This window comes from Myotis nattereri (assembly GCF_964212035.1).
Source record: "Myotis nattereri genome assembly, chromosome: 4".
Lineage (NCBI taxonomy): Eukaryota > Metazoa > Chordata > Mammalia > Chiroptera > Vespertilionidae > Myotis > Myotis nattereri.
This window is the reverse complement of record NC_138079.1, coordinates 6,359,519-6,378,225: the sequence shown is the minus strand read 5'-3', so window position 1 is coordinate 6,378,225 and position 18,707 is coordinate 6,359,519. Positions and strand designations below refer to the sequence as shown.

At 41.5% G+C, this 18,707-nt stretch overlaps 1 protein-coding gene across 2 annotated transcripts in view; it reads right to left on the bottom strand.

Annotated features, from left to right (window-relative positions):
* WDR70 (WD repeat domain 70) overlaps positions 1-18,707 on the bottom strand; it is a 194,388-nt gene that overhangs the window by 140,390 nt on the left and 35,291 nt on the right. For both annotated transcript variants that reach the window (XR_013995935.1, XM_081089957.1), the window contains exon 8: positions 6,664-6,817. Coding sequence is in view for 1 of the 2 variants with exons in the window: in XM_081089957.1 (XP_080946083.1) it covers positions 6,664-6,817 (154 nt within the window). In the remaining variant the exon portion in view is untranslated. The remainder of the gene's footprint in view (positions 1-6,663; positions 6,818-18,707) is intronic.

Sequence of the window (18,707 nt, the reverse complement as noted above, 5' to 3'; positions counted from 1 at the left end):
ATTTGAACCTCAAAGTATGTGCTTAAGAATTCAAAATAATAAAGGAAAACGCTCTGATTGGAAGTAAATGCCAAAATCCTAGTCTAGAATAAGTGAGTTGTAATGTCAATACTGCTGCAGTTACTTGTAAAGCAAGCTTTTTAATGGCTTAAAGGTTGATACCTGCTTATCCCTGTCATATGTTCCTAATCACCTAAGCCTGAATAACTAATGTCCCATTCCCAGATAAAATAACTTTTACCTGATAGGAGAACCAAGATGGCGGCGTAGGGAGTAGACCTGTGTGTGCTGCCTCCCACAACATCATTGAAACTACTAACTATAAGACAAACAACCACCATTCAGAACCATGGGGAAGTTGGCCCAGTGGAAGTTCTACAACTGGAAGGAAAGAAAGAAGCTCAGTGAGATTGAGTAGGAGCTACAGAGGCGCCAAAAACAGAGGTACACAGTCACACGCCAGGCGGGCTGCAACTGGATGCGTGTTGTTGTTTTTTTTCAATCGCATTGCTTGGGGCGGGTCTCTGAGGCCCTAGACCCCAGGGGAGAGGCAGCACAGCCTTGCAGCGGTCAGAAAGCGAGGGAGGCTCTGGCGTGCAGCTGCTCGCTGGCACTGGGGGACGCGAAGTCCCGGTGTCCTGGAGAGGCGAAGAGCCGCGGAGACTCCGCCATTGCTATTTGCCCCGCCCTGGCGACTCCCTGAGACCATGCCCTACTCAATTTACATTCCCATCCAGGCTGTGCCAGAGGCACAAGAGGAAACGCCTGCGCTTTTACAGACTCTCGAATCCACTGAGCTGGTTCGGGCAGAATCATGAGGCACCAGACCCTACAGGGAGAGGTGGCACAGCCTTGCAGCCATCAGAAAGCGAGGGAGGCTCTGTCCCGCAGCTGCTCACTGGCACTGGGGGACACGAAGTCCCAGAGCCCCAGAGAGGCCGATACAGCCCCGGTGAGGTCGGAATGGCCCCGGTATGGTTGAGACGGCATCCGGGGCAGGAATGGCCCCGGTAACATCGAGAGGGCCCCGGTGAGGTTGAAACGGCCCCAGTGTGGCTGGGACGGCCCCGGTGAGGCCGAAACGGCCCCGGTGAAGTCGGAATGGCCCCGGGGAGGTTGAGACGGCCCCGGTGAGATCGGGAAGGCCCCAGTGAGGTTGAAATGGCCCCAGTGAGGTAGGGACGACCCCAGTGAGGTCGGGACGGCCCTGGTGAGGTCGGGACGGCCCCGGTGAGGTCAAGACGGCCCTGGTGAGGACGAATCGGCCCCGGTGAAGTTGGGACGGCTCCAGTGAGGTTGGGACAGATAATGGGGACCAGTATAGACTGATGAACAGGGGTAGATACAGAGGCAGCGCAGCATTGAACAGACTGTCAAACTACAGTAGGAAGCCTGGGGAGGGTTTGGGGGGGGCGGTTAAGAGATCAACTGAAGGACTTATATGCATGCATATAAGAATAACCAATGGACACAAGACTCTAGGAGGTAGGGGAGGCCGGGGGAATGTCAAGGGGGGGAAAAAGGAGACATATGTAATACTCTTTATAATACTTCAAGAAATAAAAATTATTTAAAGAAAAAAAATAACTTTTACCTTATTTTATTTTTCATAAAATTATTTTAAAAATAATATTTTAAAGAAGCAGCAAAACCTGATTTTCAAAGGATATCTCACGGAGAATTCCAACACATCAACACGTAACAGGGACAAAATGAGCACTTCTGTGGCTGAAGTAAGGCCCTGCCCCTCACTGTCATCCCAGGCCTCTCACCACCCACAGCAGCAACTGTACCACAGTAACTACACTTAAAAAAATACATATATGTACATACACACACACACAATTTAAAGATTAGAGATACAAATTTAACAAGATAACAATTTGACAATATAATTAGAAAGGCCTGTTTATATTTGGAGTACGTAATATTTTATCATAACAGATCAGATATATTTAATTATTTCCCTTAATAACGTATTCACTGAATTTTCCAGTATAGCCACAAGTCACTAATTACTCTTGGAATCAGAAAAGAGGTTAAAAAGTTAAGAAAAAAGTGCCCCTGAAATCTACTACTTTCAAATAATTCTTGCATTTCCAAAACCCATCACGCAAGCGAAAGACTGCAAGATATCAGTAAGCCCTAGCCAGTTTGGCTCTGTGGATAGAGTGTTGGCCTGCGGACCAAAGGGTCTGGGTTCGATTCCATTCAAGGGCATGAATCTTGATTGTAGGCTCCTCCCTGGCCCAGGTCCTGGTCAGGGCTTGTGCAGGAGGCAACTGATTGATGTGTTTTTCTCACATCGATATTTCTCTGTCTTTCCCTCTCTCTTCTACTCTCCCTAAAAATCAATGGAAAAATATCCTCAGGTGAAGATTAACAACAACAAAAAGATATCAGTAACATTTCCTAGAGAAGTAAACAATCAAGTATATTTGCTGCTGGGAAATAAAAAGACTAAATATTAACCATGATTTTGAAATCAAAATGGAGATAATATTAGGCAGAAGTTATAGTATAGTAAACAAACTGTTTTATATATTGATAATTAATAGTATTTTAATTTCCTATATTTCTACCTAGATTTGTTTATCCATCCTTATCCTACTTTCCTTATTATCTTACTATATGTACTATGTTTATAAGTCTGAGATTTTGGAAAAACCAGACACAGATCCAACAAGATTCTTTTCTTTTTGACATTTTCTTGGCTAAAACCTAAATCAGCAAAGCCTTAGTCTCTTTGTAAATTATGAAACCATGACTGCAATCGTTAAGAGGATCTTAAGAGGCCCGGCCATGGTGGCTTAGTGGTTGAGCATCGACCTGTGAACCAGAAGGTCATGGTTCAATTCCCAGTCAGAGTACATACCCAGGTTGTGGTTTGATCCCTGATCATGCAGGAGGCAGCCAATCAATGGTTCTCTCTCTCTCTGTCTATCTGTCCTTTTCCTTTCCTCTCTGAAATCAATAAAAATGTATTTAAAAGGAAAAGAAGAAGAGCTTAGAGGCTGGCAAAACTTCTCTCCCTCACACTTTTTATTTATTTTTAATTGAATTATTTGGGTCTTCCTCACACATTTTTTTAAAAAGTATCTATCATAAGCAAAAGTTAATAAAAGAATAAATTAAATGGGAGTTTTTATCATTTCCATTTCCACAACCCAGTTGTTTAAATAAAGTTTTGGATTCCCTGAAGTTTCAAGTAAAACAGATAAAAACAGAACTATTTGAGTTTAAGACAATGAGAGTGATCTGAAAACACATTAGCTTTATTTCCTTACCACCATCACCCTCAAAATAGCATCTTTGGTGGAATCCCTAGGGCAATGATTTTAAAGGGAGGGGAATGAGAAAACTATAGTGAAATGCTTAGAAACAAAAATAATATTCAAACCACCATCCTGTATAATAAAAAACCAGCGACCATAAGCGTAACGACTGGAATGACCACTCGACCAGTCGCCATGAGGTGCACTGACCTGACCACCTCTCGGTCCCTCCCCTCCCTTCCCCCATCCCGCCCGCAGACTCCAATGGCAGCATGGCGAACAGGGAACCACGGCAAATCAAGGTGAGTGGCAGAATGGTCGACCTCTTGGTCCCGCCCCCAGCCCGCAGACTCCAGGGAACCCGAGCCATGCTGCAATCGGATTGGCCTCTTGGTCCCTCCCCCCAGCCTGCAGGCTCTGGGGAACCGGAGCCAAGCTGCGATCAGGAACCACGGCAAACCGGGGGTTGGCGGAGGGGTGGGACTGGGTGCTGACAAGTGGGCAGAAGATGGCCCTGATCGCAGGCTAAGCCTAGGGACCATACCTGCGCACGATTTCATGCACTGGGCCTCTAGTTATAATATGATTGTATATAACTTTGTTTAAATTATATTGAATTCTATGAGAATCATCTAACACATTGAACACTCAATAAACAGTTAACAAACAAAAGAAAAGGCATCGGATTGTGATCCTCATTAGGAGTGAGAGGCACTTCAATAGGTTCAACAGAGGGCAGTTTGAAACATACTATACTAATTTATTCCAACAGCTCAACCAGAGCACCTTAAATAGATTACAGTCAATTCTCATTACTTGTAGTAGTTCGCCAGTGATGGCGAACCTATGACACACGTGTCAGAGGTGACACGTGAACTCATTTTTTTGGTTGATTTTTCTTTGTTAAATGGCATTTAAATATATAAAATAAATATCAAAAATATACATCTTTGTTTTACTATGGTTGCAAATATCAAAAAATTTCTATATGTGACACAGCACCAGAGTTAAGTTAGGGTTTTTCAAAATGCTGACACACCAAGCTCAAAAGGTTCGCCATCACTGGTCTATAAAGTTCTGCAAACACTGAATTATCGAATACAAGGTTAGGTTCCTGAAAGCCTCTGGTCATATATTCATCAACCAGTCAATGCACAACTTTGTTTTTGTGTTTGTGTTTAAGGACAACTTCATATATATAAAATTCATTAATACTGAACTCAAAGTCAACAACACCATAATCCATTCCTGAACAAAGCTTGTCTAACATAGGTGCTCTCTCTGTAAGGCACATCACAGCCTTCTTGCACTAAGGAACACTAGACAGGACCACAGTACTTCAACTTAGGGGCCATTTTAAACAGCAACATCACCAACAAGAAGCACACAAAAAATAAGAAAAACAAAGCATTAAATAGTCCACAAAAAGAACACTTGATTGCAGTCTGCGAGCTGAAACAAGAAAGCAGAGGATCACCTTGTTCAAATTCTTCGTTGTTGTTTAGTGCAAGTGCCTGTCTGCAAATAATCATGAAAGTGCCATGAATGATTGGTCGGGGATAGGCCAATGAGGGAAAAAGGAGACATATGTAATACTTTAATCAATAAAAAATAAAAAATAAAAAAAAAGTGCCATGAGTACTGACTTTAGGGTCACAAAACAATTTTAGCAAGAAAGTCTGCAAATACAGAAACCATGAATGATGAGAATAAACTGTATTTTCTTAGACAATCAATTTCATATAAGATTTTGATATAGGAACAAACCATGAGGATTAGTATGTTAGAAAAAGTACTAGACAGGTAGAGAAAGAATAAAAGTCAGAATTAAAACAAAGGCTCAAAATTCTGCATCAATCTTATCCACCGACATTCTAATACTTCTGTGGTACATTGTTATTGTTCCCAATCATCAACCTTCCCTGGATCCACAACCTTTGACATGTGATACCATAGTTGCTCTCAATAGAGACCGGACACATTTCTCCACTGCACTGATGTTACCCAGGGCCGTGTGATTTGCTTTGGCCAATGGAATGTTCATGGACATGATCTAAGCAAAGGCTTGAAATGTGCTTCCAGAGTTGGGGTTCCCTTGTGTCTCTTCCATCACCATGAGAAAAACATGCCCTCACACAGTCCTCTCGTGTAAGGAAGAACGGAGACACAAAGAACAGACCTAGACTCTACCTGCAGTTTAAAGCCGAACCCAGCCAGAAGCAGCCAAACCACAGATATGTTAGCAATTATAAATAAGCCATTAAGTTTTAGAGCCTTATTGTGGCCATAGGTAATATCTAATTACTTATACATTAATTTTAAAATATCATAATCCTACTAAAAATCTTTACATAGAAAAGGTTGACGAGACCCTCTTTCCTTCTTGTCCTACAGCCTAGGACATAGTAGGTTTATAGTAGACTGTGTTTCCAAAGATGGCTACCTCCATATCTCCCTCCCCCACAAGATATTTCAAATGTGACCTTGGCACTCACACATCAATTAGTGGAGTCTATCTCTCCTCTCCCCAAATTTGGACTGTCCCTGTGATGTTACACAAGACTTAAAGCCAGACCTTCCATGTTCATCCTTCATGGAAGCCAGTCATCAAATACAAAGTCCAACCCCACTAAGTCTATACCACACTGTGAGAAATCCCAAACTAAACATGTGAAAAGTGGGAGTGACCCTCTTCTGTAGCAGGAAACAAATTGCTTGTTCTTGAGAACTTCCCCATCAAGAATTTAGTAGAAGCAGGTATACTTATATCATTTTGATGTTTTTGTTAATGTTTCCAAACAATGTACTTTGAAATCAGAATCACTTCTTATTCATTTTCATATAATTCTCCTGATACTCTTCATCACACATTAGTGATCAGAAACGAGATGTAATTCCCCAATCCCTGCCCGCAAGACCTGAGTAGGATCTTACTGTAAGTTGAAGGGAGTTTTGCCCTAACTCATGGATTGTGCAAGAATGAACTGCTGTTTGACTGATTGCAGATGGGCTGTGGTGTGGTGTAATGAAGGCTATTGAATGCAACTTACAATGCTTAATAAAAATCTTTATTCTTTTAGTATAAAAAAAAAAAGTGGGGGTCGGGGGGGAGAAGTAGGGGAGAGAAAGAGATGCCATGGGACAGAGCACCCATGTGAACCCATCTGGTTATAAAGCCCTTTTGGACTTTATAACCATCCTAGTGCCCCAGCTGACACAATATGAAGCAGAACTTCCTGGTCAATCCATAGAATTGTGAGAAATAATAAACTGTTTAGGTTTAAAACAAGATACTAACTTTTGTGTGAATTACGGCAACTCAAATGAACTGCTAATAAATGTGTGCTGAATTAATGAAATTCACTGAAATAGTCTGTTTCATGCTTACCTTGGTGTTGGCCATGTCCACAATATACTGGTCTCCTTTTATACATTCCATTACTTCAAAACCATCTCTGTCAATCACTTTGGCTTGCGAGCTTCCGGATACAACAAGAATCATGTCTCCTGTGTTACTATACTGCAATGACTTGATCTGATGGCTATGCAAAAGAAAAAGAAGTAGTCTGGTAAGACACTGAGCATAACGTTTATACTTTAGCCACAATAAGTGCAGTCATAGAAAAAGTCACACAACTGCACAAATTGATAATTCTATAAAATCAGGAACACCATCCTCAAATGCACCCTCGCCACCAGCGACTACCATGTTAGTTCTCTCCTCCCAGTCTCCACAGCTATCTATTAAAGTCTTCTCTACTCGTTTTATTTTTTTAATTCTCACAATAGGATATTTTTCCCATTTATTTTTTTAGAGGGGCTGGAGGGAGAGAGGGAGAGAGGGAGAGAGGGAGAGAGGGAGAGAGGTAGAGAAAGGGAGGGGGGGAGAGAGAGAGAGAGAGAAACATTCAAGTGCGAGAGACATATCCATTGATTGCCTCCCCCACCACCCCGATGGGGCCAAATATTGAGCCTGCCCTTGAGGTACATGCCCTTGATCAGGAATTGAACCCATGACTCTTCAGTTCACAAGCCAATGCTCTAACCAGCTAGGGCTCTACTCATTTTAAACCTTTAACCCAACCAACTCCCCCTCTTCCAACTATTGATTCTTCCCACTCTTTCCCAAAAGAAACAATTAAGAACTGCCTCAACTTCCTCCCAGTAATGTTATAAACTTCCTTGTACCTGAACTCTCTTCTTCCTTCTCTTTGATTACAATATTGGAAACGAATCACTTCCCACACGAGGCAAATCTGCTGCCTACATACATGCTAGATCCCATCCTCTCCCATCTCCTTGGGAACGTCTATCGGCTCTCTCCTCCCCTTCACAGGTTTGCTGTTCGAACAAGTTCTCACCTCCGCCTTTATTTCTCTAGCACTATAGTATCCTTTCTACCCTCACCACTCCACTGAAACTGATCCTGGCATTGTGGCTGTGGCGAACACTGTGGTGTGCCAGGCAGATCTACCCCTTGAGGAACGAAGTACTCACTACCCAGCTCCCTGGACTTGGCCTGCTGATGGCTAACAACAAAATCCTCAGGAATTTCCCCAAGTTGCAGAGAACTCCCTCACCCAAGGTTGTCACCACTCCAAAGCAGCCCACATTCAAGGACTGGCTGACAAGCAGTGAAATGGTCCAAGCTCTCTGTTTCAATGTGGGTTATCTGGGAAGGTTAGTCTGGCTTCAGCTCCTCCTGTAAGATCAGTTGAGGCTACTCTTGCAATTAATTACATGGCAGTGCAATTTCTCCATCTTCCTAGTTTTGTTTTTTAAGTCATTATGCAACCCCTACGTGTGGCTTTCAGTCACAAATTTGGAAAGACAAACTCCTTAAGTAAAACTTCTTATTCACCTTTCTGTAAAACAGTCCATAACATTCTTCAGAGATGGCATGCAAACCATCACAGCAGAGCAATCTGAGAGGTATGTTGTACAGGTGTCATGCTCTTCTAAAAGAAATTTCCAAACAAATCTGAATGGAAAGCTAGAGGTTATGCACCTTAAGTAGATATCGATAACAACCCCATAAAGAATTCTGTGGAGAACCAACTTAATGATCAAGGCTCCAAACACAGATGTTCTCTATCAGAAATAAAAATAAACATCTTTGCCCTAATCGGTTTGGCTCAGTGGATAGAGCATCGGCCTGCAGACTCAAGGGTCCCAGGTTCGATTCCGGTCAAGGGCATGTACCTTGGTTGTGGGCACATACCCAGTAGGGAGTGTGCAGGAGGCAGCTGATAGATGTATCTCTCTCATCGATGTTTATAACTCTCTATCCCTCTCCCTTCCTCTCTGTAGAAAATCAGTAAAATATAGTTAAATAAATAAATAAACATCTTTCTTTAAGCTGTCTTTATAGCCTGCTTTATGATTTATCTTCACAGGTCAATCTTTAAAAAAAAATAACACAATCTTAACAAAATTTTAGATCATTTAGTCCAATTTACTTTCTAAGTCTATAATTTCAAGGCTGAGAAATAAAGGGGTATGTCAGAAAATAACTTTGTCTTCAGAAAGAGATTATATATAAAATTAAAATGTATGTGGGTCTGGCTAGGTCTCAATAGTATTATTCTTCCTGGTTAGTTACCAAATCCAAATCAGATACTTACAATGAAATGCCTCTCTGCCAGCCACCACTAACTAGACACTGCTGCTCAGAATTTATACTGACCAGCTCTCCTAAAATGTTGAAATTCAAGCTGATCGTTTTTGAAATATTTATTCCTCAAGAAGCCATTCGTAATTCTAATTCACAATCCTGCCTCTACTGGCAAAGACCATTCAAACAGAGATCTAGTGGGCTCTGAGGTGAGACTGACAATGTGAGGAATGTCACCACATGCCCAAGTCAAAGTGTCCAGGTGGATGAGGAACAGAAGCTCCCAAACCAGCTGATGAAAAAGGAACCTAGAAAAGCAAAGGTGGAGCTGCTGCCTGGGCCCTTCCTGCCTAAGACAGAAAAACCTCTCCTGGCCTCTCTCACATCCTGGGAAGGAATGACATCCTCAGCAACATTCTGACCAGGGTCCCACATTTAAATGTAAGTCCATAGGAGGCACCGATAAGATAAAAAACTAAATGTTTGATGAAATGTTCCAGTTGTTCATTTATTGCCTCTGAGCTACAAAAGTCAACCTTCACTGCCTGCTCTGCAGAAATGGATGTGGGCCCTTCCAAGATGTTTCCTTTGCCAGTGGGCATGGGTAGAGAGCGCTGGAGAGCAGGGAAGGGGGAGGGCTTTCTTCCTGGTCTGGAGTGCTCCGCCAGGTGGGCGCCCGCACTGCACTCCACGTCCCTGTGCCCAGCTCCTGCTGTCTATGCAGCATCTCCACTGCCCAGCTCCTGAAGTGCACGGCAGCCACAGCTGGCAGTACCAGGAGCTTCCCCAGCACCTCTTGTGCGGCTTTTCAGGAGGGGACCCTGGTGGGTCAGGTTTCTGGAAAGTTCTGCTGTCATAACAGCACAGCAACCACTTTATCATTCAGTGAGCCACAGCCTTGCCCTCTAAAATGAGGTCCGGATCTCAGTCTTGAGGCCTCTCCCTTGAAGATTTTATTTCTCTCCCCTAGGGTAGTGGTTGCTCTTTTTATCTGCCGGGAGCCGGTCCATGCTTGCTGTTTCAAGGGACCTGGCATATATGGCATACTGTTCTTAATATGTTTGCTCACCTTCTTGGCACTATGTGTTTTAACCAAGGTCTCTGAGAAAGGTTGTTTCCCCAGGTAGGGATTTTCCCCTGAAGTTAGGGAGGGAATAAAACCTCTTAACTAAGTGCCAGGCGGGTAATTAATCACTTTAACTATGAACAATCATGCTTAGGCTACATAATCTTTACTCCCTGGAATGGAGATAAGAAACGCCCTAACCTTTGGAATAGAGATTGATAGGATTGGAATCAACTGGTATAAATACAGATGTAACAAGACAGAACTTAGAAGACAGAACCTACACAGAACCTAGAGACAGAAGAACTTCGCTGGAGAGAACATGGCAAAAGATCCTGGACTGAACCTGACTACAGAAATTGGCAAGAGAACCTGACTAGAACCTGGTGACTGAACCTGGCTGGAGAGCCTGGCTAGAGATCCTGGCTAGGCTGCTGATCAACTGAACGCTGTCTCCGTGTCATTCCTTCTTCCCTGACTCCGTCCACACCTTTGGGGACCCCTGGACCTGCTGGGGTTGGACCCCAGCATTTATCTGCTATTCCTATAGTCTTTAGAGTTTTCTTTACTTTTTACTAGCCAATCCCTCAATACCCCAATCCTCTGTTACAGTTAGTAATTCTCTATTATAAACTTTCCCATCCAAATTACTGAGACTTCTCTCTCCTAATCAGACCCGGACTGATATACCAAATGCCAAGCTATTAATTGAAACTGAGAAAAATGTAGGCTGTTTAGTCCAATATTTTTTGTATGTAAACAAACAGATCCACTCTTTGATAATTATATAGTTCAGACTGCTGAGCCAAAGCCCTGTAAAGCAGGGAGAGACTGAGGCAGTTCGCTCATAGGCATGTCTTTGTTTACAGTTCTCCCATTTGGGGAAGTCTTTATTTTCTTCCCTATGAAAGATCAAGTACAATAAGCGATCATTTTGTTTTTTTCTGGTGAATCATTTTCATTTCCAAAGGGGAAGGAAAATCTAAAATAAGAGTGAAATTTAAGATGACATGGCAGTAAAAAGAGTCAGTGGCTCCCTTTCTCTGGCTACGTGCTCTAGCAGATTTTACACTTGGAAGTAAATGCAAAATCTCAGTGACCCACACTAATATTCACCTTACCCTTTTAACTTTATAGGGAAACTCATGTTTCCCTCTGTCTGTGTTTCATGCTCTCTTTGCCAACATTAAAGTGAAATGTTCAGCATCAAGCTCACCATGCCTGTCCCACTTCACTCCTAATTCTGCTAGCCACAGAGTTAAAAGGACTGGATTAAGAGTTATTAGACACAGTACTAAGGAGAATTAAAGGGGCTTGTTCAAGGGGTGTAGCATCTGCTCCTCGAATTCCTGCCTCAACAACTAAGATTCCGATCAAAGAGGAGCAGGGAAAGCCAATCCTGACAGTCAACTGGAGTCCTGAGGAAGCAATGTCCTCTGGGGAGTGACTGCCTCCAGGGGAAGGCTTAGCAACATTGGGCAACTCTCTCTGCGAAGTTATTCATGGGGCCAGGGGAGTGCTCGAGTGGAAGTGGAGGGGAATGGAAAGGTGAAGACTGAAGATCCTTTTAAGTAGTTTTTGCTCTGCTAGCAAAACAAGCTGAGACATGCAAGACAGATAAACACAGCTGTCTGGGGCTGTCACTTGGGGCTGTGGAGCCAAGGTGTGAAAAGCACAGCGGAATGTGAGTCCGGAGGCCAGCGACTCCATCCTCGCTGTTAACTGGCTGTGGATGCAAACCAAGCCCTCCGCCCCACGAGCCTCAGTCTCCCCCTTTTTCTGGAGAGTCAGTGTATGGGACCAAACGGCAGTACTGCGCGGAGCTGAGACAGAGTTCATGTGTGAGGGGACAGCTTGGCCGAGTCCTGGTTTCCTCCACTGAAAACCAGGAGGAACCACACGTGTAGGGCTGAGTGGGAAGTGAAACTAGGACACGTACAGGTACCTCGCACAGCACATGAAACAGATAGTTGCTACTGTTATTACTTCTGTATTTCCCAGGTCTCCTTGAGACTGAGGGGAGAAATAGCGGAATTGGAAACTGAAAGGTAGAAAAGGACCGGAGAGATTAGAAAAACACCTCCCCAAAAGGGTACAAGAGCCTTATGTGAAAATATCCCGCAAACCATGAGTTACTGGGTTAGCAGGTCCTCAAAGGAGAAAGGCTGCCCTTGTGGAAACAGTTACCACATGAGCCCGCTGGCAGCTGAAAAGGGAGTTCAGTACAGGAGACACGGGGTTGATGGAACAAAGATGTGCCAACCAGGCAGAACCTAGCGACTCGCTGCCCTGAAACAGCAGCCGTCAGAGAGGAGACGCCCCTGGGAGGGCCACTCTCAGCCCCTGGAAAATCCCTCAGACCACAGGCTCATCCCATGAGCTACAACAGCGGTTCTCAACCTGTGGGTCGCGACCCCTTTGGCGGTCGAACCACCCTTTCTTTCACAGGGGTCGCCTAAGACCATCCTGCATATCAGATATTTACATTACAATTCATCACAGTAGCAACATGACAGTTATGAAGTAGCAACGAAAATAATTTTATGGTTGGGCCACAACATGAGGAACTGTATTTAAAGGGCCAGAAGGTTGAGAACCACTGAGCTACAAGATGCTATGTTTAAGGAAGTGAGGAGCTGTAACTAGTCAGCCTGTTTAACACCAGGCAAGGAGAGTAAAGTAGCAAGGGGGTTGTAAAGAGGTTCTACAGTAGGGGTCAGCACACTTTTTCTGTGAGTAGTTTAAGCTTCGCAGGCCACATACGGTATCTGCCACATATTCTTTGTTATACTTTGTTTTACATTCCTTTAAAATTGTAAAATTCTTAGTTCAAGTGCCGTACAAATCCATGAACTGCATTTGGCCCTCTGGTCATAATTTGCCAATCACTGTTCTAAAGCATAAAAGACAAATAATATAGTTTTAATGAAGTAATGCACCTGGGAACTTGTTAGAAACGCAAATTCTTGCACCACACTGGATCCAAAGAATTAGAAACTCTAAACGTGGGGTCTAGCTTTTAACATTTTAACAAGCCCTTCAGATGGTTCTAATGCCTATTAAAGTTTCAAAACCACTGAACTATGGTTAAGTTTCACATGGTATGCTATGCAGCATTTAGGAAGAATATAGTATACATGTGGTGATATTAAAAATCTCCAAGCACCTACTGCAAAGTGGAAAAGAAAAACAAATTGTAGAATAACAACTATCTGATAGTATTTATGAAAACAAAATAAAGTATATACTATTCTTTGATAGGTACAGATATTTGTTGATAACTGCATGGAAAAACCTCAATGAATATATACCATAATGAAAACAGTGATTTCACCTAGGAAGGAGATTAAAATGAAGGTAATCAAGGAAGAGTTTTAGTCTTACCTGCAATGTTTTAATTTCTGTATAAGAAAATAATATGCATTACTTAATTAAAATTTTTTTTAAATGTTTTAAAAAGAGAATGAAATTGAGAGTAACTGTTTTTTGTTGTTGCTGTTGTTTTTTAATATATTTCTTCTTCTTTTTTTAAATATATTTTATTGATTTTTTACAGAGAGGAAGGGAGAGAGATAGAGAGTTAGAAACATCGATGAGAGAGAAACATCCATCAGCGGCCTCCTGCACATCCCCCACTGGGGAAGTGCCTGCAACCCAGGTACATGCCCTTGACCGGAATCGAACCTGGGACCTTTCAGTCCGCAGGCCGACGCTCTATCCGCTGAGCCAAACCGGCTTTGGCTTTAATATATTTCTTTACTGATTTCAGAGAGGAAGAGAGAAGGAAAGAGAAGTAGAAACATCAATGATGAGAGAGAATCATTGATTGGCTGCCTCCTGCACACCCCCGATTGGGGATCGAGCCCGCAACCCAGGCATGTGCCCTTGGCCGGAATTGAACCTGGGACCCTTCAGTCCACAGGCTGACGCTCTATCCACTGAGCCAAGCCAGCTAGGGCGAGAGTAACTGTTTTTAAGAAGGTAAAAGAGAATTCTTAAATTGGGTTACCTAAGTAATCCAAAAATTCTTAATATTTTATGAAGAATTTTACTCCATCTATATTTTTTCTGGTATAGAGGATACATCTGAAGGAAGGGTTTGTGATCCCAAGGATTGTGACTCAAACCTACTTAGGTAATTATTGAGAATCCGTGAGGAAACAGAGAAAATAAAAGATGACTAGCAGACTGGATTGAGAGAAAATGTGGTACTGATTTTCACTAAGTGGGACAAAGGAAAACATTAGAAACTAGAGATCCACAAATCTAATATTGATGCTGGGCAAAAGTCCAAAACAAATTATTAAACAGACTTAGAAATACCAAAAATGGAAGATGCACCACACAGAAGTTGAGCAACAATAAAAGAAAAGCACATTTTAAAATCTGATTTTCATAATGGCAGATCAAGAAAACATTTAACATCAGTCTCTTTAAGGTGTCCCAGGGGAGTGAGAACAAGGCTAAAAACACTGCAGCACCAGAGTCCTTTGGAGAAATTCATCAGAGGTACCCCAAATTCACACACCATACCTCAGTCTCATCCCTATACTCAGGTCTGCTAGCTCCCCTCCTGAGTGGGGGGTCCTTTGTGCGTTTATGCCTCTTTGACACCCACTTATTCACCATAATGCTGCCTCTTGGATATCAGCCACATTCTGACATCTGCTACTTCAGGTGAAGAGATGGTCTGAAAACAGCATCCTGTGCTTTTATATCTTCAAGACAGTCTACCAATTCCCTCAAGTTTTCTTGGCAGATGATATAGGAAAAACATAGATGGTGACAAAAAAGTTACGGAAGAATTTAGCTGAGTTATAGGTATGCATGGGATTCTCATATGGATGAAGAACCAAAGCAAAAAGTTGTGTAACAGATCAATGTCAACATAAAGAAAGGCTTCTAGTGGCATACCAAAGTCTGACTGCCATATTCAATAGTTATCAATTGAATGACAACTTATTGCACATTTATCAAACTAAAAATTGGCAAAAAAAAAACAAACAAACAAGTATTGATCACTAATATGCTGGATGTTGGAATCAAAAATTGAAATAATGTGCTACCAAAATAAAGACAATGAAATTGAACCCCAAAAATGTAAAGACCTATATTGCACTTTTTCCTTTATTTAAAAAAGTTATTGTGAACCCTATTTAATATTATATAATACAGACAGGCACACAAGGAAAATACTAAAAGATCATTTGTGGCCTATAAGGCCTAAAATACTTAATATCAGACCCGTTACAGAAAATTTTGCCAACCCCTGCTCTTGACCCGTAAGTCTTTTCTCAAGAATATGTTCTATCTTTGAAATAGAGCATATTCTATTAAGTAAACCTTAAGTAAACATTCTGTAATGTTAAATTGGAACAGGGATACAGATTCACAATTCTGAAACTGCATTACATTTGTACTGGGGTTAAACAAATACACATAGGGATGGGTGGTGGGAGTCAGGTTTCTTACTGTCAGAAAGTTGGAGATTTCCCAGGAGGAAGAAGAGGGAAGGCTAGAATGAACCAACGTGCACTGGATTAGAGTCAGAGACATGAGTATGAATGCCTATGTAGCTTAAAATGGATGCAAAAGGATACAGAAACAATTACAGACCTAGTGCATGCACAGGTTAGTACCCATGCATATACTTTTAGCTCTGTTGTCTGAAAAGGCCTAAATGCACTGACACCCCCAGAGCAACAAGCACACGAGATCCTGGCTCTTGTTTTCTGATACCATTCTCCTAGGAAATCTGACTGATTCTAGGACTGGGGCAGGAAGAAATATAAGGTGAGTCTGGGGCATCTTATAGTACCAAAAGTAAGGAAGTACTCAAAAAATAAAAAAGCATGTCAAAGAAAGGGACCTAAGAGCCAAACTGAAATAGTTCCCAATGGGCACAACTGACATAATCTGAGCCACACAATAAGTAACTAAGTATTGGCATACAACCCAAGGAAGGAAATAAATAGGCAGTAGTCCACAATGGTAGGAAAAAACTGATTAAATAAGTAAATATGTGGGGGAAAGAGACAATTCTTCCTTATAGAAGAATTCCAAGTAGTTTATGTAAATACCACCTTCTCTAGGAAATAAAGCTTAATCTTTCAACTCTCCCAAGTGTGCGCAGCATTTACTAACTTGCTTCCAAAGAATTAGCATATAAAAAGGGGAGTGAAAAAGTAATGGTACAGTAGAGAAACTTAAAAACACAATAGTATGCCTGGCCAGTGTGGCTCAGAGGTTGAGCATTGACCTATGAACCAGGAGGTCATGGTTCAATTCCCAGTTGGGGCACATGCCCAGGTGTGGGCTCCATCCTGGTTGGGGGTGTGATGCTCCTTTCTCATCATTGATGTTTCTATCTATCTATCTCTATCTCTATCTCTCTCTCTCTCCCGTCCTCTCTGAAATAAATAAAATACGTATTTTTTAAAAACATGATAGCATGTACACATGATATGTGATAACAAAGGTACTTCACCTCTGTCATATTCAGCCCAAAAACCCACATCACCAGTCTAATCATAAGAAAAACATTAAAAAAAAAAATCGAGTGACTTTCTACAAAATGCCTGACCAGTACACCTCAGAGCTGTCAAGGTCATGAGAAACAAGGAAAGACTGAGAAACTATTATGAAGACTAAATGTAATGCAGTATCTTGGAAGGGATATTAGTTTAAAAAAAAAAGTGAAATCCAAAAGTTTGGCGTTTCAAGAAATAAGTATATAAATAAAAATTTGGAGTCAATGTACCAACACTGGTTTAGCTGTCACAAATGTAGAATGTTAACAACAGAAGAAACTGGATTAGGGGTATACCTGAATTCTGGACTACCTTTGCAGCTTTCTGTAAATTAAAAAATAGTCTGAAATTTAAAGTTTACTAAAATTTTGAAATGAAAATATCAATGATCTTGTCATTTTTAAATGTTCTTCATTTAATTATTTTAAAAACTGATTTGAGAGAGAGAGGGAAGGGAAAGGGAGAGAGAGAAAGAGAGAGACAGAGAGAGAGAGAGAGAGAGAGAGAGAGAGAGAGAGAGAGAGAAACATCGATGACAGAGAAACGGTGATCAGCTGCCTCCTGCACACCCACCAGGGATTGAGTCCACAACTCAGGCATGTGCCCTGACCAGGAATCAAACTGGCAACCTTTTGGTGCATAGGACGATGCTCCAACTAAGTGAGTCATAATGGCCAGGCCTGATCTTGTCATTTAAATACACATGCATGCACACACATGTAACAGTATTTTCCACCTCTTTCCACAGAAAACGTCAAGAAACAATAATACCCTCATATCAATGAGCATGTGTTACATCCAGATTTGGTCTCTAAATACCATTTCCACTTAAAAAAAAAAAAAAATAGACCTCCATGGGACATGCTGACTCCAGGACTTGGAAGGGAATGTACCAGGAAGTCTGGTACATTCATGTCATGCCAGAAAATAAGCTTTTAAAGACTAATGAGGTCATGTCAAAACTACATAGCAATCAGGAACTCCCAATGCCCAAATCTGGGACAATTTAAATATCAAAAAGAATAATGACTGCAATTGACTGAAACACATGAACATTTTAAAATCATAAATACTGACACACTCAGAAAAGAAAAAGTAAAAAAAAAAAAACAACATCATCAACATCAATAACAGTAACAACTCATTTATCATCAGTAACCTTTAGGCTGAAAATGGGTAATAGGAGGGAAATAACCAAGCATCTCTCCTGCTTTTCCAGTACAAACTGTATTTCAGGAGAACCAAGTCATATTGGTTAATAAAGAAAAGTTCTTCTAGAAAAATGCCAGAAAACATAGATGAAATAATAAAATTAGAATATCATCTAATCATCTAATTAGATGCAACCCTCACTGAGATAACCGATTTAGGTACAAATAATTAATGAACACTAAACTTATTAAGTGAAGGGATGGCAAGAATCTGGAAATTTACATTGTACCAAAGTATGTCCCCACAAAGTTCCTGCCCATCTCAAGTATATAATATTAACTTTACGATGGAGGAATCAGATGTTACCAATTTAATTCAAGAACCAACTTTAATTGCTAGTCACTAATAGTGGCAACAACTAGACAATACTTGCCACCTGATGTGATCAAATATGAATGATAATCAAACCTTTGAATCTTCTACTGGAAATACTGGAGATAAAGAAACAGTTAGCCCTGACCAGGTTGCTAAGCGGTTAGAGTGTTGTCCCAGGCACTGAAGAGTCCCAGGTTCAATTCTGGTCAGGGTACATATCCAGGTTGCCGGTTTGATTCCCGGTCAGGGCATGTACAGAGGCAACCATGCTTTTGTCTTTCTCTCTCTCTCCCTCGCCCATCCTCTCTCTCTAGAATCAATGAAGGGGAAAAAACATATCATCAGATGAGGATTAAAACAACAGCCAGGCTGATGTGGCTTAGTGATTGAGCATCAACCCATGAACCAGTTCAATTCCCAGTCAGGGCACATGCCTGGGTTGCAGGCTCGATCCCTAGTGTGGGGTGTGCAGGAGGCAGCCTATCAATGATTCTGTCTCATCATTAATGTTTCTATTTTTCTCTCCCTTTCCCTTCCTCTCTGAAATCAATAAAAATACATTTTGCAAAAAAACAACAAAAGACAAGAAATGTCTTAAAATGTAGGTTAATGAAACTAAACAAAAAAATTAAGGTACATTTTACTTCCATTTGAATAATGGAAGTAGTGTTCAGTTATATAAACCTACTATATTT